General features: G+C 35.7%; 1 protein-coding gene across 1 annotated transcript in view; it reads left to right on the forward strand.

Annotated features, from left to right (window-relative positions):
* SV2C (synaptic vesicle glycoprotein 2C) overlaps positions 1 to 21,630 on the forward strand; it is a 109,597-nt gene extending 87,967 nt beyond the window's left edge. The window contains exons 10-13 of the mRNA XM_085565983.1: positions 1 to 76; positions 1,313 to 1,512; positions 2,404 to 2,567; positions 12,125 to 21,630. The exon at positions 1 to 76 is cut by the window's left edge and continues 58 nt beyond it. Coding sequence (XP_085422109.1) covers positions 1 to 76; positions 1,313 to 1,512; positions 2,404 to 2,567; positions 12,125 to 12,308 — 624 coding nt within the window. The 3' untranslated portion in view covers positions 12,309 to 21,630. The remainder of the gene's footprint in view (positions 77 to 1,312; positions 1,513 to 2,403; positions 2,568 to 12,124) is intronic.
* The last annotated feature ends 495 nt before the right edge of the window (positions 21,631 to 22,125 follow it).

Genomic DNA, 22,125 nt, shown 5'->3' on the forward strand with positions numbered 1-22,125 from the left:
GTTTTTGAAGACATTACTTCACTGAATACATACTTCAGGAACTGTACTTTTGTGAATACCACCTTCTACAACACAGGTATGAGAGAGATATGAGACAGACAATCAAATGCCCATTGGTCAGCTGCATGTTTTCATCTTACATTTATAATTTCTGGACTTATAATAAGACATACAAGAAGTCCTCCTGTGTAATAATAATAATAATAGGAATAATAATTTATAGGAAGCAACTAGCTCGTTGCAACAGAGAATTGAATGGATCTCACTGCACAAGATATACTTCAGGCCTAATATTGACTCAGAAAATGAATTATTTGTTTTATTCACATAATAAGTGATTTATTTTTTATCTTTGATTTCAGAGAGACTCAGTCTGGAGAGAAGATAATGCATTTTCTGTTTTACTGGTAGCTTTAACTAATGAACTTTTATTTAGTCCAAAAGGGACTGGTGAAATACTTTGTTCTCTGTGCTTGCTATGGCAGGGGAATTACCTAGTCTATATTCATTCCTAGTCTCCTAAGTGTCTCTTTGTGACAAAAATATGAATCCATATTTTCATATTTTCATATTTTCATAAACACTGAAAGTAGAGTATGGCCAACTAAGCTTGTTGAAAAGATGAGGCACTTCTTCCCACTCTCCTGTAACTACAGCAGTCACAACAGTAACAGACCTAGGTTTCAGAGCAAGCAATGACGTTAATGTGGAAGGAAGGCAATCTTGGTTCAGGTTTATAAGGCTAACAAGAGGAATGGGAAAATAAAAGGAATATAGGGTCAGTTTTCTAGAATGGTATTGGCAGAAGAATTAACTGCATAGTGTAACTCATCTATGGACAAGCTGAAGACCATGAGGCCTTCTCAGAAATGAAAATCAGTTTAAACTGAATTCCACAGGAATATTTCACTTCAAGGAAGGCAAACAAAACTGACCATAATTGAGAGTCTCATCAGGAAATGAAGGTCTGATACTGAGAAAGACTGAGTCATAGAAACCTGCAGGTACCTAGAGCATTTTATGCAAGACCAGCTGGTGCTGAAAGGCCTTACCAAATACAGTCCAGGCAGGGTAAAATACAGTAATATAATTTCCTAATTTCAGACTTTAGTTGGTCCTTTTCAAGATCTTTGCAAGTGTTTCTAGTAAGATAAAAACTATCAAAATTACTAGCAGTAACTAGTGCCCTTTTTGCAAAACTGTGAAAGCTCCAAGCTGTCATTAAATTTGCTTGAACTTGAAATACTTTTAATCAAAAGTTGCACATGGATTTGGCTGTTTGCTGAAATTATTCTTTTTCTTCTTTCCACAGATCTCGAGCAGTATAAATTTGTTGACAGTGAATTGATAAATTGCACATTTTTTCACATCAGGACAGGATGCCAGATTTCTTTTGATGATGACTACAGTGCCTACTGGATCTATTTTGTTAATTTCCTTGGAACTTTAGCAGTGTTGCCAGGAAATATTGTGTCCGCTCTGCTGATGGACAGAATAGGACGGTTAACGATGCTAGGTAGGTCCTTCACTCTGGTACAGGGAACATCAAAAGTAACATGTCCTCTTTTCAAGGAATTTGGCTAGAGAAATGAAAAACATTCTTTCTGCAGATAGGTAATTTGTGTGCCCTCATAAATACTGTTTTTAAAAGCGCCCAGTTTTGAAACTCTAGAGAAAAAAGGGATCTGTAGCCGCCTCTACATGCTCTTCCACAGATACTACAAGTCCATAAGCTAGGCATTTAGACTGAGATTTTGGAGACTGATGACCATTGGTTTATCTCTGCTCCAGCTGAAAGGAAAGAAAGGTGTGGACAGGTAACCCTCAGCTAGTGGAGCAGATCCTGCAAAGTATCGGCTATTCATTGTCTGTTATCTATTTTGCACAGTTGAAAGGTATCTCCTGTGGATTGTCTACAATGAGAAATGTGTTTTGAATTTACTTAAATAACTATGTGGTAGTTAATTGTCTTTATTTTCTAGGACAATATCTCTATATAAACACATATAGAGATTTTAATGTGTATATATATATATACATTAAAATAAATACAGCATTTTTATTATAATATATGAACAGTTTTCATGTAATTGCAAAAGATGATGTGCAAAGAAAAATGGGGGTAGTTTTGCTCAGGAATCATGCTTTGGGAATTCAGAGAAGCTTCCAACTTAATACTTTGTGATATATTCTGATATGTGAGAAATTGTATTTTTTCTTGTGACCTCCTTTCTTCAAGATTTGTCTTTCTGTCTGGAGTTACCAGTAGAGGAGATCTCTTCAGTTTCTAACTCAAATATTTGGGCCACTTATCTAGCTACACTGTGCATAGAAATATTAGACAAAACAAAGGTTATTCTTTAAATACAACTCCACTACATGTTTATTTCACCTGCCTTGTACCTAGGTGGTTCCATGGTTCTTTCTGGCATCAGCTGTTTTTTCCTGTGGTTTGGGACCAGCGAATCCATGATGATTGGTATGCTGTGCCTCTACAATGGCCTCACAATCTCAGCATGGAACTCTCTGGATGTAATTACTGTGGAGCTATATCCTACAGACAGAAGGTATGTGCAGATATACCTCTCCTAAACTCACTATGTACCAGCAGAAATGGTAAATAGAAATTATTTTGTATGGGGCTTACAAAGTTAGTGATGTTTTGAGAGGGCCAAATTAATAATTTGTCCTATGAAAAGCAAATGGAAACAATGAGGAGTTTTGAGCAATATAGTATGTATTTTGCATCAAATATCTTCCGATCAGGAAAATACCATAAATGTAGTTTCATTTGAAAGCAGAAGGTCTAACAGCTACTCTTATTTAAAACACAGCTAACATTTCTGAAAGCAGTAATGAAGTATCTTTGAATTTCCTGTAATTTAACTGGATATAAGGGCAGTAGTTGGTCCAAACCAGAAATACAACTGCATTTGTCTGTTGACTGTGAAATGGTGGGAATGATGGGAATCACTGTCTGAACCACCCTGTGCTGCTAATCAGTCTTCCATGAATTTGTATGCAGGGCCACTAGGAGTGTACATTAAGTGGGTAAAAATTATCTTGTGCACTGCCCTTGACTCTTCAGGGCTCTTGCAGGAAATCTCAGGACAATTTTCGAATCCTGCATTGCTGCTAGATGACATGAGTTGGGTTTTTTTCAGATACAGGGCACTTTTTAATCCTGAACTTATGTTACTTAATGGACTAAAGGAAGAACTGTTGAGTCATATTCAGTTGTATGGGAAGTGCAAAAATGTAAAAGCTGTGCTATCTTGAATAGACTTGAATATTTCTCCCCTCTCAAATCCCTAAAAATATTTAATCAAAATTGCCCAGATTCCTAAAAAAGAACATTGTATCCTTTCTCTTGTTACAGTGCTAATTATTATGTCATTTACTGCATATTTGAAATATTTCCAGTTTATAAATGAGTGATGCCTTATTGGCAAGTGTAATTTTTTGTAAAGGAGTTACCCTGTCTTTAACATTGTCCATTAAGAGATTTAGAAAAGTGTATACTGGCTTCCCTGTTTTCCTTTCATTGTCATTTTAAAATTATGTGCTTCTTCAGACAAGAAATTGATGTCCAGAAGAAACATCCATTTTATTATATCAAGTAACAATACTAGTCCATTTATGAAACCTAAGCACTAAGTGTTAATATTAAGTGCTAGTATTTTTAATACACCTCAGGAAATTGCTCCTCTGGCAAGAATTCTTCCACTATCCAAATGCTATGATATAATTCTAATAAATATTCTGTAGAAATGACCATCTTTTGTGTATTCCTGAATATAACAGCCAGATATGTTTTCCTAACATGAAGTAAAGAAGAACAATTGGAAAAATCATTGCTGTTAATGGAAAAAAAATCATTACTAGGACTGATAAAAAGAATGTAACTGATATTTATCTGTATATATCTACAGAGATGTTAAGGCATCTGTAGTTGTATCTAATGGTTATTTTTCATAGTTTCTACTAGCTTTGGGATTATAGCAATTTCTTACTCATCTTTTTTCCTATTTTAACATCTTTTGTATGCAAGAATAACTGTCCAGAACCAGAAACTTAATTGAAGCTGAGTTGTTTTTTACAACAAACCAGAGATAAAAAACTTGTCTCTTTGAATTATCTGTTCAAAAAGGTTGGGGGTGAATGTACCTATGCCTGGAAAGACATTGTTGACATATGCTGTAGATGAGACTTTCTCCCAGAAGTTCTGATAGTGATGGAACCATGGCTGCTAGTTTTTGTCAGCTTGGTTATAAGTAAACACAAAATTCGAGATATTTTTTTTAGACTGGGGCAAAGCTACTTCCTGTTTTGTAGAACTTTTTGAAAATTAATACCTTCAGGAACTCAAATAACTTGCTTACAAGATTTTTTGATAATTTTTTTTTTATCCAGACTGGCTACAGTTTAACCAGCACTGCTCACCTCTCATTGTCATGGGTTTCCTTCTGAGATTCCTGTGATCTCCATAACCAGGAACAGTTTGCTGGGAATGTCCAGTTTCTGCAAGTAATTCTAGGGCTGAACAGCTTTTCTTGGCATTTGTGGAACATGAAGCTTCCTGATCTGTTCTTGCATATGAAATCCTTCATGCTTAAAATTATCTCTTTTGTTACAAAGCAAAAGCAAAACAAATTCCAGAGTGAATCTAGTCCTGAAACTGGCTTCCAGATTCTCCTGTAAAGGGAATCTAAGCACAAAATCCTTGCTCACTCTGTCAGTGTTTAATACTATTTTCTTACAGCCTATCAGTGAAATGACCACAAACGTGCAGCCAAGGGTAGCTGGAGGTTGGGCTCAAAGATTGGTGGGTGGAAGGAGACCAGTTCATGCTACCATGCACAAGAGGCACGAACTCTTGGGTAGCCCCTCCTTTTCCTCCTCTTGGAGACCAGCCAGTTGCTGAACTGCAGGGGCTTTGCCGGTGTCGTGCACTATAATACAAAAGGTGTTTCATAAATTGTACCCTAGGTATTTAGAAGTCCTACTGGCTTTCAGCCAGGTAGAGTGTGGTGAACAGTTTGGCAATGTGCAGTCTATGTGATACAGAGCACACATTTCACTTTATTCTTCATCAGTTATGGTTGCTTCAAAATCTTGACAGATTTGTCTTCTGTATAAATTCATACTCATCTGCACATTTGTATTTTAGTTTACTGATCCCTAGAACTGAGGTAACTACATAATTTGTCCTACTTTCTTGATGAGTACTGGCAAATTTTATACTATTTAAGTTTGTTTCACATTCTTCATAAAGTCTCAGCTGTTTTGTACAACTGCTGATATTAGGGGATGTATAGATTGCAAATGGTTCTCAGGTAGATGATGACAGTGCTAAAATGGAAAATAATGTTACTAATGTTGGTTATAAGTGGGTTTCTGTCTTCTAGATGATATATATGAAGTAAATAATAATATTTTAATATTCTACCATTTTTTAAACTTTTCAATACACAAATTTTAAAAGACGCTTGTGATAGCTAGATATAAACTAGTTAGCGATTTCCAACAAGTAAGTAAATAATACAACTCAAGAATGTAAAGAACTTACATTTTCTCTTGTCTCTTCTTTTGTCTTTTACCTTATATTCTTAATGGACTCTGCTATCCATCAGGAGAGGAAATCTGTAGGCTGAAGTGTGTGACACCAAAAATTCCAGTCACTGAGCATTTTAGAAGTAGGGATGGGCTGAAAGTGCAGCTGTAGGTACCTAGCACTCCAGCAACATAAGCCTGAAGGTGCTAACCTGAGCACCTAGAAAATATGAAATACATGCTTAAAGACCATTTTGTTAGCTTTATGTGACTTGCTTGCATCATATGCAAATTCTGTGATAGGAGTAGGGATTTTATCCTTTCTTCTGACAGCGCTCCACTTTCTTAACCAGGAAACTGTTTTCTCATGTTGCAGTCCCCAATCTTATTCACAGTGCATCTTCCAACTTCTCTTGCAGATGAGGGAAACTAAGGTTTCTTTACTACATCTATCTTTTACCCTCAAGCCCTCTTTGTTCACTGCATTGGCAGAGTGATGTGGAAAAAAAATATTGTGTGATGAGGTAATTACAGCTTGGGTTGTAATGTGTGTGCCCAAGGGGCCTGCAATAACACTGCACAGTTTCTCAGCTCTGCCTGTAGTATAAATACGGATGGAAGAAAGCTTAAGCTCTCTGAAGGAGGAACTTTAGGACAATTTTGTTTCTTTAAAAAACAATTTTTACTTTCACATTAGTGGTAAGTCTCTTCTCGTGAACTTGGGAAGCACTAGCATGATAAGCCAAGATTCTCATCAGAGAGATGATACAATAACTAAAACCTAAATAGAAAGTGAAATAGAAATAGATCATCTCCCACATAGAGAATAAATCAGATTGCATCAGATAACCAACAATTCATAATTTTTCTGTGGCTGCCATAGATCTGAGTTTGAATCTTGTCCAGGAATACTTAGAATTCAAGGTGAGCCATAAAATTAAGTCAGCCTTTTTTTAATGCCTCTGAAAAATTTCTTAGGGATTTGGCCACAATTAAGAAATAAGTCTCCCATCTTCAGTTCATGGTTTTTACTTTTTTCACTTCTTTTTGAACTCTTAGGATCTATACCCAGAGTAATAAATTTTATTCTCACAGTATCTTATCTCCAAGTTTGTATTAGTGTGGATGTCAGAAGAGAAACTTTCTATTCTTTTGAGTCATAATAGCAGTGATTGACTCACAGATTTCCTGACAGCTATTTTCTACTCTCATCCTATGGCTATAGTTCAACTGCATTTTGCCTTTCACAGTAGTCCAAGGAAGGAAGGCAAATTCCACAGTTTTACTTGCACAGTAAGTACTAATTTTTAAAGAGAATATAAAAATATCTGGATATAGAAAATTGTCCAGAGAACTTTTGGATACTCTGTTTTAATGCTTTACATATTATCAATTCTAAAGAAATTTTGTTGTAACCTGCTGGTTTTGTAAATTGCTCTGCCAAGAAAGATAATAAATATTTGTGCTACACATTAGTAGCACTCTGCTACAGGACAATGAAGTTTTTAGATATTTTGTCAGCAGTGGAAAAGTGGATCTGAAGTATTTTATATACGAATTCAAGCACCTGGTCTAAGAAGGAACATATGTGACAATCAGGAAACAAGCTCTTTTAATCTAAAGGCTTGGATAATCCCTCTATTTTTAACTGTTTGGACTCTTGCCATTTTTATGTGGACCTTGGATTAAAGGAAGCTAAGCATTTTTCTTTGTCACAGCTTTCTCAGCAGAAGAAGTAAAATACATTTGGGAAAATTCCTTTTCAGTAACATTCAGCTTTCTCTTCATGCTGACATTTTTATAAAAGACAGTTGTATTTTTCTCCTATCAATACGAAATTCTGTATCTGGGGGGTTTTTAAAAGACAATCCTAAATTGATTAACCAGCATTTTCTTACTGAAAAGACTGAAAGACTTAAGTGAACTCTCTAGCTAGACAAACAATTCTTGCTACTTATGACTGGTCGCCCTTGACCATCAATGAGGATTACTCATGAAGTCAACATGACATTTTTGTGCAAATGTTTGTCCAATAATAGATCAAAACAAAGAAAGTGGGTGTGTATATATAAATGGTCTTATTCACTTGGAATTTTTCACATAATTTGTTCATCATGTTAAGATGATGCATCATGTAATGTTAATCATTTGCTGACACTCTTGCACTTTCCTCTAACACTGTAACAGAAACTGTACTAACACTGCAAGAGACTATAGTCATACACATTTGTGATTTGCAGCATATTTAGTTCCTGGATATTTTTATTTCCCTGGATTCATGAGAATTAATTATAAAAGCATGACTAATACAGATTTTAAAGAGTTTGAATCACAAACACCATTCTAAGAAGGATGTTTAAAAAAATGAAGCAGTCTGAATTTGCTGCCTCTAGAGCTCCATAATGGTTTGACATCTTGTTCTGACTGTAAGTACAAACACATTCAAACACAGTATTAAAATTGAAGGGTATGAACTTATAAGATTAAATAGTGACAATGCTTTTCAGGTACAGGTCTTAACAACAATTTACTTAAGCCTGTTAAAATCTTATTGTTCATGCCAAGTACGTGCTTATTTTAGGCAAAAGGGCATGCCTGAAATCTGCTTAAAGATTAAAAGATTGCACTTCTACTGGGTTGTTCATTTTTAATTATCAGGACAGCTAAGGGTGATAAAATGAGCTTACTTTTTCGTACTTTTATTTGTTTATATTTTGATAACTCTAATGAGACTAGACTAATAAAACCCCCTTATAATCAGCAAAAATCTACAAGCTCAATTTACAAACAGAACTGGTTTTTAAGTGCAAAAAAATTAATTTTGTTCAGACAGAAGAGGCATTGTATATTACAAAATTGCTTTAGAACCTGATATAGTAATATTGGGTATATAACAATAATAGATCTAAAGAACAGTGTCATTACAGACTAGAACATGAAAAGAAATGGTTCAAATTGCTCAGAAAATTGTATTCAGACCACTGTCATAACTAGTTGATATAAGCAGCTAACATCTGTGAAACAGCTTACCTTTTTTTTATAAGGTAATATAAAACAACACTAAACATAAGTAAAACATCCCCATATGTTTCGTGCTATTGTTTTTCCAAAGATTTCCTGCCTGTATCTATCTGAATTTGTTTTAGCTGGATCTGTGTATTCTTTGGAGAGCTCTGGTATCTCTGAATATACTGAGACTAGGCGTCTGCTTTCTCTATGGGTTTTTTTCTGTTATTCGGAGTTAAGTTTGATTTTACATCAGCATTGACAACCAAGAAAATCATATTTATGTGCAGACTCTGATCATTACCAGTCACCACCATAACTTTGGAAGTACTTTCTGTGCATAAATAGGCTGACATTACAACCATTCTGACTCTTTCCCTTTCCTTCTTCCCTTGAGTTCTTCAGAATAGCTGCAATCTCTTGTTATCCTACCATATAAACTTGGTTTTCCAGTCCAGCTGTGTTGTCTTTAACCTCTTTCCACCTGCTTGCAATACAGCCTATTTTAACAAGGTCCTTTCCTCTTCGAGAATCTCCTGCCTGCATGCTTTGCGCAGCTCTTCAGAAGGACCTTGACAGGCTGGAGATTTGGGCAGAGTTGCAAAGGCAAATGCAGGGTGCTGCACCTCAGGAAGAATAACCAATACAGGATGGACACAGACCTGCTGGTCTAAAATGACCCTGTTTGAGCTTTGAGATTGGACCAGGTGACTCACTGTGACCCCTTCAACCTTACCCATTCTGTGATTTTGTAAACTCTACAAGATCCATCAGTCTGGGGCTCCTTCCCTCTCACTAGCTGCATCCCATCCTGGGTGATATTCCTCCAGATATTTTGGGCTTTATATGTCCCTGGAGCACAAATATTTCCACGCCAGATGTTTGCTTGTTTTCTCTTAGGCTTTGGAAATTCATCCCAGTAGGATGGCTGTTCTTTGCATCCTTCAGTGTATCTCATGCTTCTCCTTCAGACTGGTCCCTCTGAAGGACGTGCTTAGAATGGGCAGGTTTTAACTTTCTTGTTTCTCCTCTGAGGAAAGTCTTTTCAAGGAGCTGCTGCAAATGTTGTCAGATATTTCCAAACACAACACTTCCCCAAGTTTCCTCATCTACTGCTCTCTAGCAGCCCTCAGGGGTCCTGGCTGCCGGAGGACCTGTCATTTTTAAAATTGTTATGTCCAGGATGTGCATGTTTAGGTTTTCTTAACACTAAGTATTTTGTATAAGTACTGCAGGTTCAAGAAAATATATATAAAACAAATAAATAAGGACTTTGAACGTGTAAGAGACATATATAGGTCTCATCTACTTGTTTTTTCCCATAGAATTTTTTTTTTTTAATAGTTTCTACTCTGCTGTAGAAGTGACCTGTCTCTTTTTCTTTAGATACTGCCAATACTTAGTATCATTCACTATTTGGATGGATGCCATGCTTTACACAAAGAGGAATTGTGCTTACTTTAGACAAACCAGTAATTTCTTTACTAAATATCAGACATTTCAAAGAGATTAAAATACTGCCAGGGGGTGCAAGAGACATGTTGCCAAACTAATAATACATAATACAATATGATCATCCAGTTAAAAAAAAGTAATTTGTGTTTTGTCCCATATTCAGAAAAGAAACATGATACACAAAGCTGACACTAGAACACTATCAACTCTTCTGAATTTTCTTTTATAACATATTAGGGAACTAACATATAACATATAAGGGAACACGTAACATATAAGGGAACATGTAACATATAAGGGAACTGACTTTGGTCTGCAACAATGGAAAATAAATATTTAACATAATGGAAAAAAACTATTTGAAGGTGTGTTAATTAGTATATTACATGTCTTAATTCTATTCTGTAGACATTCTTTTAAATAATTTAATAATTCAACAGGAAAGGCACCATTATTTCAAAATTACACATTCTGAATCTTGTTGAGATTGTGGAGTTGATTTGTGGATTAATTAGGACTATATTTCTTAGAGCAAACCACAGTATTTTAGAAACATACAAAAAGGATCTAGGCATAGCCGTCATTCTTTTGATGAAGGGTCCTCAAATATACCAGGACTGGTATTATTCTGAAGCACAGTATCCTGGACAGGGCATGGACAGTGCTGAAAGCCCCAGATCATGGTCACCTCTCCTAGACTGAAACTTTTATCTCTCCCCTAGATAAAGCTTGGAAGCATGACACCAGAAGACTTAACTGATGTCACTATTGAAATACAGATTTGCCAAACAGCAGAGGAGGTGAACTCTGACACTGGGCTGTGGCCAGGTCAATCAGTGGCCTGAGACAGAGGATCTCTCATGATTTGATATAATCTTTTCTAGTTTTCAAAATCAAAAATCTCTTCCACTAAGAGCATAGAGACATTATATCCTTGCTCTCAGCTGGGGTCAAGTGTTCTTACTTCGAGTTGATTCTCTTGGCTCCTCTTTAGTAGCTCCAGTAAGAAGCTTTTCAAACTTCCTAGGATTTCAGTCTACATCTGAGCATGAGACTTCTTCCTTTCTTTCACAGGTGCTTCAGTAGAATAAGTGGAGCCTTTTTAAGTCACTTAGATCTCTAGCATTTCTCTTAATTCCTGTTGTTTAGACTTGGGCTTTTAATTGCAGTGCAAACAAGAAATATTTTGTTCTTAAAATTAGAACAACTATCTTCTTGATTTTTTAACATTTTATCCCAGCAAATACAGTGTAAGTTACACATAGACCTTCTCTCTTTAATTTCTAAGAGAGCTGAGAAATGTTAGAGATTATACAGATTATTATACAGATATCTGTTAGGAAACTTTTGGTAGGGCAGGCTTATTCCTGCATCAATGAATCATACAGTCATGTCAAAACACAATTTAAATTGTGGCAGTTTGCATAAGACATCTATGCAAGAGTCTTCAGACTACTAAAATCTCATCACTGTAATGCAAGACTCCACCTGAATTACCAGTGTCATAGTTTCTGTTGGCAATTTATTTCCTTTCTCTTCTGTCCAAAGTTTATCAGATATCTCTTTCACCCAACACATTTTTAGATACTCTTATCTTCCTTACCTCTAAGAGATGAACATTTGTTAATATTGGAAGTCTCATTAGCCTTTGAAAAAGAACTATTTCAATGTGTGTACCATCTGTAAGAAACTCAATTTTAATTCAGTACCCTATGATGATCATCCTTTAATTCTGATTAATAATCATCACACAGATGATGAGGCAGTTCTCCTTCGGGAGCTACTTGACATGTCTACTCTCCTAATGTAGCCATTTAAGTCTTACTGAATTTCCATTTGCAAGTTTCATGTTCAACTCTAGAGGTGGAAACACATCTGTTCGGTCATTCATTTTACATTTTGATCTCTGAGGCAGAAGAATGAATTGCCTCAATGAAATACTGTAGCAGCTGAGCTTTAATTTCTCATTTTAAATAAGAGCACAGAATATGAGCACAGAATTCTTATTGGCATAAATTTTGTTTAAGCTATTGGGGTTGTACTGATTTACTAATACTGAGGATGTGTCTCTTTCACTTGTATTTTAACTTTCTTCTCTTTTCTCTTCTAGGGCAACAGGCTTTGGCTTTCTGAATGCACTATGCAAAGCTGCAGCTGTACTTGGAAACCTAATATTTGGTTCCCTTGTTGGTATCACCAAAGCAATCCCTATTCTCCTTGCTTCTACTGTTCTAGTATGCGGAGGTCTGGTGGGACTTCGGCTTCCTGATACAAGAACACAGGTGTTGATGTAACTGGAAAAAACATTCATTATTTATTTCCTTCTTTGTACAAATGCCATTCTCCTGACTGATGGTGCAAAGGCTTCAGATTCTCAACACACAGTAGAGTGCTCAAATGCCAGAAATCAAACTCAAAAGATACTTTGGAGTAGCAGAGATTTAGCATGTATGAAAGTTTTACATTCTTAAATTTAAAATTAATTTAAATTTAAATTTAAATTTAACTTTTGTTTGCTTGCATACTTTGTTGTTCAAACCCATTTCACTTTGAAGTGCAAAGCTACCTCTTAAAATAGTTTTGGTGACATATCCAGGAAGGTAAAAACCATACTGATAATTAGATATTTAAAATGCAAGCAGTCAGATTATTTCAAAAGCACATGCTAAATTTGGCCATGGCATTATGAGCTTTAGTAACAGTACAGACATACAAGTCAATTACTTAGCAGTATTGGTGTGGGGAATGTTAATGTTTCAATGCATGCAACATTTATCAGGAAACTCAACTGATTGCATCAGTACTGGGAACAGTGACCTTCTGCAGCTGTGCTTAGGTGATAAAAACTTGCATGCAATAACTTGTAGGCAGTGATTCTTCCTTGGGAAACATTTTTAGGCAGATTCAATCTAAGCAAAGATTACCAACTACGCCCCATACTGACTGAGGAGAAGGCAACAACTACTGCAGGGAATATAAAAGTCCATATAGGTATGCAGCAGAGAGAATAACAAAATTAACATTTTCGCTTTTTTACTGCTGATGCTACTTTTGTTTTATTCTTACTTGTGGCATCTGGATTTTTTTTTTTCCATTTAAAACAGTGAATTTGTCTTATTCCAGGAATGAATGAATGCAAATAGTTCTGCTGTTGTTAGTAACAATAAAGGAAGAATCAGGCCATTGAACTATATGATAATGATGATACTTTCAGATGTTTATTTGGAATTTATATATGTAAAGACCTTAATTTTTTTCATAGTTTCTACACTTCTTAATACAACCATTTTCTCAGCTAATAGCTCCAGAAATGTCTGACCATGTAATATTTTCAAATATCTTTTCGAAAAGCCACTAAGAAATAAGCCATGGCAAGGCTGCAGGGAATAATAATGCTTTTATTAGACCAAGTGCATAGATGGAAAGCAAATGGTAGTAAATACATTCCTTCTATGCTGTGGACTGTTCTGATTACTGGAAAATTCCCCATCAGTCCTAATGCTATGCAAAAGTTTATGGGATCTCTTTAAAATATCAGCATTACAAATTTAATACAGATACATTTATAAAATCATCAAAGAAAGGAGGCAGATCCTCTGATGACAAAAACTGGCATTGCTTTCATTGGAGCTAAGAAAACTTGTATCAGGTGATTAACTATCTGCAGTTTCAAGTGTGAAGTAACAAATTTGCTATAAAATATATGAAAATTTTTATTCAGTATTTTTTTTAATTATGTCTGACAGCATTTATTAGGTAGATGAAGCATTGCAAAGCAACTAAGCTTTCAAATAAGGTCATCATATAGTAAGCTAGACCTTTTTTCATTGATTTTTCTCTTGCTCTTAGATGTGAGCTCGGATTTAGGTAGTAATATGTGGCACTGAAGTCTTTATCAGTTATCATCTTTGTCATGTTAAAAGAATCAGTAAAAGTCTATGTAAGAAGATCATTCAACATATTTATAGTTCGCTGTTAAATCTACTGATTCTAGAAGTGATATTTTCAGCTACTAACAAATGCCTCTGCTACACATTGTAGCACAAAAAATGTTAGCCCAAGATGCTGTTTTCTCCTATGAAATGAGAAAATTGGCAGAATTTAAAAAGCGTGAGTATGGAAAACAGGGGGGCATTATTTTGATGTTGGCAATTTAAAAAAAATTTAGCAAGTGTGTTTATTTTGGAGTGTTAAGATGAAGATATTTGAGATGAAATACTTTATGTTTAAATCTGACTTAGACATGTCTCTTAAATTTCTAAACTATGCTAATAAATGAGCATTAACTATTTTTCACTAAGGCCTAGAAAAAATTCTGGCCTTAGTTTTGTATCTGTGGCCTTTTTTCCACTAATCATAGCCTTAATATTATTTTAAGGCTGTTTTCTATAATTAATACTATATTTGAGCCCTTTTTCTTCATGCAATTCATTAGTAGCACATGTTTAACTCCTTGCACATACTGCACATTTATTTTGAAATCTGAAGCCTCTGTACGTATTTAGAATAAACACCAACAACAATGGTATAATATTGCTTTGTGTTGCTGTGCACTGTCCTCTTGCAGTAGTATATTCTGTCCATCTCTGCATGTAATTCCCATAACAGATGCAATACTTCACACCTTCTGACCAGCTTGAAGGAAATGGGTCACAGAAAAATAATATTCAGCTTTTGAGGTCTATGATTCAAGTTTAACACTCTAAAATCTCATGACATGTAAATTTATGTTGATTTCTGTGTTGGTCTTATAATAAATCCTGACTATATCATAGGTCTGGGTTAAAATCTGGATGAAAATAAATGTAGCAATAGGAATTAGCAGAGATTTTTAAAAACAGACACAGCATAGTCCAGAATTATAAAGTTCTAATGTAAAAAAAATAAAAAAAAATAATAGTGGGTAGGAATTGAGAGAATAAGTAAATGAGAGAGATGAACAAAGAAAAGAAGCAAGAACAATTCCATTCCAACACATGAAACAAAACAAAACTTAAAGGTAAAATTTTCCCAGATGGTAAGCTACCTGGTTCAACAGATTTGAGCTAGTGTGCAAGCCAACACCAAAGTTGTTTGAATAGTCAATAGTTTTTGCTTGAGCACAGTAAAGATTTATCTCATAAAAACAAAAAAGTGAATGCAATTTCACACTATAAATAACTTTGTGAGATACATGAAATCCACAGACTGGAACAGAAATCTATGGCAATCTGGCCACAAATGTTATTCACATTATAAGCAAAAGAAATTTGACTAGTCTTCAGCAATTCCATCTTTTCTTGCAGCCTCCAAAGCAATCACAGATAATAAATATTGAACAGAAGGATCTGCACTGTCTTTCTATGTCTACTTGCTTACATGTCACACAAAGAATTACTTAGTGGGATGGCTAGATTCCTAACACACCAGACAGAAGCAAACTTGATAGCATTTTTGTATTACAATTGCAAACCCTATGTAATCAAAACTGATTATTTGTTTATTTTGGTCACAGACCTGACTGACTGCTAACTAGAAATCCCTGTCAATCAAAAGTGAAGTAGGATATAACATCTAGGAATTTTCTGTGCAGCTGAAAAGCTTATCCCAACAGCAGCAATGACAAAAAAGCACAATGGCCCTTGAAAATACAAAAGACTCACAGCATTTAGAATGCTGTTAACCATAACAGTAAAATATTTTGAAATTTGGAAACTGTCTACAAAAGAGACCACATGCTTTCATTTTTGGCAAGGAAATTTTCTTTGAATTAGCTTTACTCATTACAGGTTGTCCAATAGTAGAACTTGACTTAACAGACTCTAATTTCTTGAAAGCATCTTATTCATCATGTTAGTACACTTTAACCAGCTTGGTTATATCCATGCTAGGACAGTGCTGCTTGGAAGCATGCGCTACAACATTTGGGGGAACTAGGAATAGGTGTTCACAGTGGAGCACTTAACAGGATTGGTGGTGAATGACCTACTGGGAAACCTTCTTCCTCTCAGCTTGATTTTAACCACTTCCCTTACAGAGTTGTGTACTACAAAAGCTAGGCACTGATGAAAAAGAATTAGCCCCCCTTTCTGATGGCTCTAGTAGTCTATTCCTCCTTTATCATCTTAAGAATATGGGTCAAAGTTAAGACTACTAACTCAAGCTCTGCTTGCTCTCTCTTCCTGCCATTCCATTCATTCCATCCCAAATTACTTTTCTTGCTAGGGGACCAGCCATAAAGAAAATAAAAACTCTCTCACCTGCTTCTGACTTCCCAATAACATTCAGGAAGAAGTTTTGTTACATATCTTTTGCATTTTGGTTATAACTTTTTAAAACAATATGTAAAGCAGCCTTAGAAGTCCTTCTGCATGTGAATCTCACCTTTTGAGACAGCCAGACTCCACACTTCCCTGCCTATTGAGAAGGCTGACCTAATACAAGGAGAGGTGTCCTCTCAGAATAGCCCCTGTTGACCTCCTGATTTGAGGGAATCTTCTTGCCTGTGCACCTAGCTCAGCTCCATTCAAAGGAAATTATATTCTGTATTCTTTTTTTCTTTTTTTCTACCACTTTGGAGCCTTATCTTTGCATAACTGCTCTTGAGGCACAAGAGCAGATACCAATTCTCAGCAAAGTAATATAGTCCTCAGTCCCTCATATGGACAGCCTCTGAGTGCTAGGCTTTAGCTCTCTTCCCCATTCCGAGTTTTAAATTAATCTTCAATAGTCAGAGAAAGATGTTTACATCCCGTCTCACCTCCTTACCTAAACAAGATGATATCATGTTAATACAACCTATAAGCCATGTTTCCTGCTTAATAACCTGGAAATGCAATTGAAATTTCAATCGCAAAGTTGAAAAATGAATCTTTGCACTCAGGGGGTCAAAGACACAAAAAGTAAAACTAGAAATGCTCCACTTCCTCTGGTGTTTTGAAAGAAAACACACATTCAGTAATCATATTCCATAAGAAAACACATCTGAGAGGCAAACTGACTGTAAAATATTAGGTATTTGCCTGCATTAGTACTTTCAAATGCTGCTATTTGAGAAAACACAGCATGAAAATAGAGACTTTTGCTTGCACTTTCAAGGTAAGACACAGTTCAGTGATGTAGAATTAGAGGAGACACGTTAGCCAGAAAATCTGGAACTCAGTTCAAAACAGGAATTAAATGGAAAGCATCAACTTAAAATGTTACTTGCAGATCTCACCTTCCATTTAACCTCACATAGTCTACAACCAATCCATGTGCTGCTATCAGCTTAATTTGCTTTCTTCTAATAACTTCAACAAGTGCTACAAAATATATTTAGATTCATTATCATAAGATTTTTTTTTTTTTTTTTTTGGTAGAGGCAAATTTCCTATTTCTTCCTGTACAGGAAGAACCCTTCAACATTTAGTCCCACTCTACCTCTATAAGATTGTTATATAGAAAAACTGAAAAAGATAAATTGGGCCTGAGTTATTTACTTTTCTTATTAAACATTTTGTTGAACTATGTACAAAGATGCTGGCCTATAATATGGAGTTCTGGGACTTTGAACACAAACTGTGGAACTCAAACAAAGCAGTAATTTTCAGCAGTCTCCTCCCACAACATACACATGAGTTACATTTAATAGGACCAAAACACTTAGGGAAAAGTACAGTGCTTTCTAGGGAAAACCATCTATTCTCTTTGACAAAGGTCTAGAACATATTGGTCCCTTCAGACCAGTACGAAGTCTGATAACCAAAGATTGGAGATTGCTTAACAACAGGACCATTTGGGTGAGGATGACCTGACATTAAAGTATTGTTCTTTCCACCCAGGTTCTCATAAATATCCATTTTAATGACACATAACCAAGATGATTTGTAGAGACCTTCCCCTGCTCTGGTCAACACATTTGAGTTGTAGCCAGACATACCAGCCCACAAATGAAAGTGAGAGAGAAAAAGAGCTGGCAGGCACTTTCAGCACTCTCTCCACAGCTAGCCACCAAAGTTCATTTCTCTTGGATCCTAAGGGTCTGGTTTTTGCTTAGCTTTCTATTTTCTAATTTTGGGCACCTCCCACTTGCCATTCAGTTTTCACAAGTAGTCACCACCAAGCAAGCTGAAGCTGCTTTAATGCTAAAGGATATCACTCACAGCTCATTGCAAGTAGAGTTCTCTGCAAGAGTCCAGTGTCATATGTGTTGTTCTAGCTTCATTTGTTGTCAGGCGCTAGAGTTGTTGGCGAACACTTCTCCTGTACAATTCTGCATGTATTCTTATGTATAAGGTCTTCTGTCCTCTTAATGTCTGCTTTGTGTGACTATATGTATGCCCATCCCCCACCGGCTATGTGATAAAAATATTTTGTGAATCTTACATGGCTCTGTCTTACCCAGTTAAAAAAGAAGAGGGTTGGGAAAAATAATGAAAAAGAATCAAATTAAATGTAAACAATGAAGAGTTCAAGAAATAGGTTTCAATTATTTTTATTTTTTCAGATGTTTTCTTCAGATCCTAGCCTGAAGCTATATAATATTGTAAATTGTAAATAAATAGTACACAGTTAGAAGTGAACACAGAATGCAGACATATGTGGGTGAGTATACACACATATGGACACAGTCACCTTTACAACAGAGATGAATCTTAAACTTTCAAACAATGTCCTCATCTCTTTCTCTGTGACAGTGTTACTTTCTTCATTGTGCATTATATTTTGAACACAAATGACATCCTGCTCCATTCCTTGTGCAGAAACCTTTACTTATTCATGTGCAAAATTGTTGGGATGCCAAGAGTCATCTCAGCTGGCCATTAGCTTCCAGCCATTGGAAGGGGATTCCTAAAATGGTCTGAAAAATGAGCTTTGGCTTAGCTGTTGCCTTCCCCTGTCTGCCCAACCCACCCTCCTGCCCCATCACACTGTGCCAAACAGCAAAACAGCACATCATGCAGAGGCACTGGTGTTCCAGTGACTAGGAGACACAGCACTCTCAGATACATAAACTCCTAAAAGCTATGAATTTTTGTCTTATTCAACCAAAAGGCCTTCAAAATGGTCCATGGGGATATCAACACATTTCTGTGTAATGTATGAGAAAATATCTGTGATTTTCTGTATTGTATGTTTTTCATTGTTTCTGCATATATGGCTGCCGTTGTTCTAGTGATGTGGTTAAAAAATTATCTGCTAATGTTCTTATCAGCAATTTTTGACCAGCCTGAAACAGAGCCATTGCCAGGGTGTTTTTCAATTAATGATTAACACCCATGAAGATCTTCTACAGTAATTAGTGCCATATAAGGTCATGGATACTATAAATTAAGCCAATCCAGGGTGAAACATACCCACAGATCACAGTGGAAAGAGCTCTTCCAAAAGCTCTGGCATCTGCTACATTTCTTCTTTGCTCTTTTGAGGAAGTTCACTCTCTGCAGTATCCTTTCTCTGGTAGGGGACATGCACTCATGCTACAGAAGTGGGAAAGCAGAAGAAAGGGCATATTCCTTTCACAGGAAAGAACGTATGTTTGCTGTAGGAAAGCCAGCTCTATAATAAGATTAAAACAAACAAACCAACCAACCCAAGCAGCTTGCTATTCTTTTTTATTCCCATGTCTCCTTTGAATTGATAAACGAAATACCAATGCTTACGAAACCTTTGGGAGGAAGTTAAGAAAGAGTGACAAGGCTTACACGAAACTTCTTTGGCAAGGTGGAGACCTTTCCAAAGCAGTGAACATATGCAGTGAATGAAACCATAGCATATAGTTTCTAATTGTGATCACAAACAGGCAGTTTTAAGTAGAAAATTGTCATTCAAATCTACAGCAGCAAAAGATAGTACTACCTTATATATGGAAATCTGTAAACATAGATTAAAATCAATGGCTTGGAAGAAAAAGGGGAATATTTGAAGAGCTACTTAAAAACACAACCTCCCATCGTCTCTTTTGGACAAACCTTTTAGTGCTTTCCTGTTCCTTCCTGCTACCAGTTGTCCTAATATTCCTAGTTTTCCTAATATTAGTCCTGTAATGCCTCACAAATGAAATGAAAGGCTAAATTAAAATTTGCAACACAAATTGAGAGCAGGAATGAAGATAGCACTGTAGGTAAGCTAGCTCATTTATAAGAATTTTTAAAATGCCCCAAGCTGCTGGTGGCCGCCTGCATTTATTGTCCTCCAAGTAGTTTAGGTTCCTACAAAGTGTTACATGTCAGAAGCTTTGTATGTGTAATCTGATCCCTGTTTAAATCAGTGAAGCAATTTTTTAGGGTCAGGAGCTTTGTCTTTCAAAAATATGAAGTATGTGACTGTGTATACTGCCATGGTGGAATTGCTACTTTTTTAGGAAGAATAATTTTAGCCTGGTTTTTCCTATGAATGTACTGCTTCACAAATATTAAAAGGATTTCAGTACCAATGTTACAAGCTAAGTGAATCAACTGGCAACTTCTTTTAATCATTCTCTACAAAATATTGTATTAAATACTCAAGTTATACTTTAAAAAAATTGCTATATTATCTTCAGCTGCACAACAGTGAGACAATTAAATTGTATTTCATGTTTGGCCTCAAATATATGTAGGAATATACTGTATCAAATTAGATATTTTTTTTAAGTGGGCAGTTTCCATTGCAGTGTAATGACATATGTGCAGAAGCCAGGTATCAAGGATGCGGTATAGAAAGTAGAGCTCTTGGTCTTCTCTGCAACTTATTGGTATTGTAAGGCCACTGATTTTCTTAAAAACTTGTTCATTTTTTACTTTCACTGCAATTTATTCGCATTGTCAGCTTACTGATATTAAAAACCTGTTAGAATATTCTAATGCTAAGGAACAGAAGGAAAACATGTATTCTTTCCTAGTTTTTGCAGTTGTTTTCTGTTCCCAGTTTCTGCTTCTAAACTACCACTCAAATTTCCAACTGCTCTGAGCCAACTGGCCGTACCATTTTTCAGTCTCCAGTGTACAAACACACAGGTATGTCAGTGGCCATGTGTCATCAAGAAAATCATAACCATTTCTGACAATCTCCATTTCTCAACGCAAGGTAACATATACATATTGTATATACGGGTAACAAGCTACTTTAAAATTGAATTGCCATTTGAACATGGGAATTTGACTTCAGATCTGCTAATCTGCATCAAGATCTTGGCAATGGTCCTGACCTCTCTGTTTCTTTCTTTCTTTATTTCCTTTACTGCTGTGTGTGCCTGGAAAGCAGGTTATAGTCATCACTACTGTACATATGTATTTGCATGTGTGTACCTTGATAAATTCTCTCTTTTGGAGTTCTGAATTTTTCATTTCAAGTCCAGCTGGTACAATTGTGAACTCATCTTTCCAGTATCCTCATCTGTGTCTGATTGCCAGCTTCCAAAATGTTTGACCAAGTGTTTTGATTAAGTCTTCTGAGGAAAGCTGTCTGTATATTTGTGGAAGGGCATGCTCTATGTAGGATGACTGTGTACAGTATAAATCTATAAAATGTGGAAGTGTTTATAAATTTATCTGCAAAATATTTATCATCTGTGTAACAAATGCAAAGTTATTTAGTGTACATCAAATTAATAAATGGGGATGATTTTTTGCTCTGCTATATTAAAATAAAGATATGTTCTCTGCAATGAATATATATCAGGTGTGATGATAGCCATAATATTGTTGTTCTTTATCCACAAGATACTACACTACCCACTATAGAAAAAAACAGTTATTTTCCTTTACCTTAATTGTTCTTTTATGATGGTTCTCTATGTAGCTCATCTTTAGTGCCTGTAGTAGAAGTTGAACATATAGTAAATATGGAGCAAGTTAATAAAGTTAAATGAATTTAAGTGAATTTGAAAGAAGATAAAGTAGAAGTTACTATGATTGTAAGAGGCAAAGTTCTTCAGTTAACCATCTAGGATTTGTATTTTTATGGTATGTAACTACACAAAATAGACACCTGGCCCTTCAGTATATAACTGCATTGCAGAGGTATGTTATCAACAAAAGGGTCTAGTCTAACTCAATGTGAAAAACAAAGTATAATGATCAATGAATCTGAAAGGCCAGTGGAAATCTATATAGTAAACTGTGGTTCCATAAGAACTTGGTATTCACAGGAAAAAACCCCATCACCACC

Source organism: Lonchura striata, chromosome Z, assembly GCF_050655825.1.
Source record: "Lonchura striata isolate lonStrDom1 chromosome Z, ASM5065582v1, whole genome shotgun sequence".
NCBI classification, from domain to species: Eukaryota; Metazoa; Chordata; class Aves; order Passeriformes; family Estrildidae; genus Lonchura; species Lonchura striata.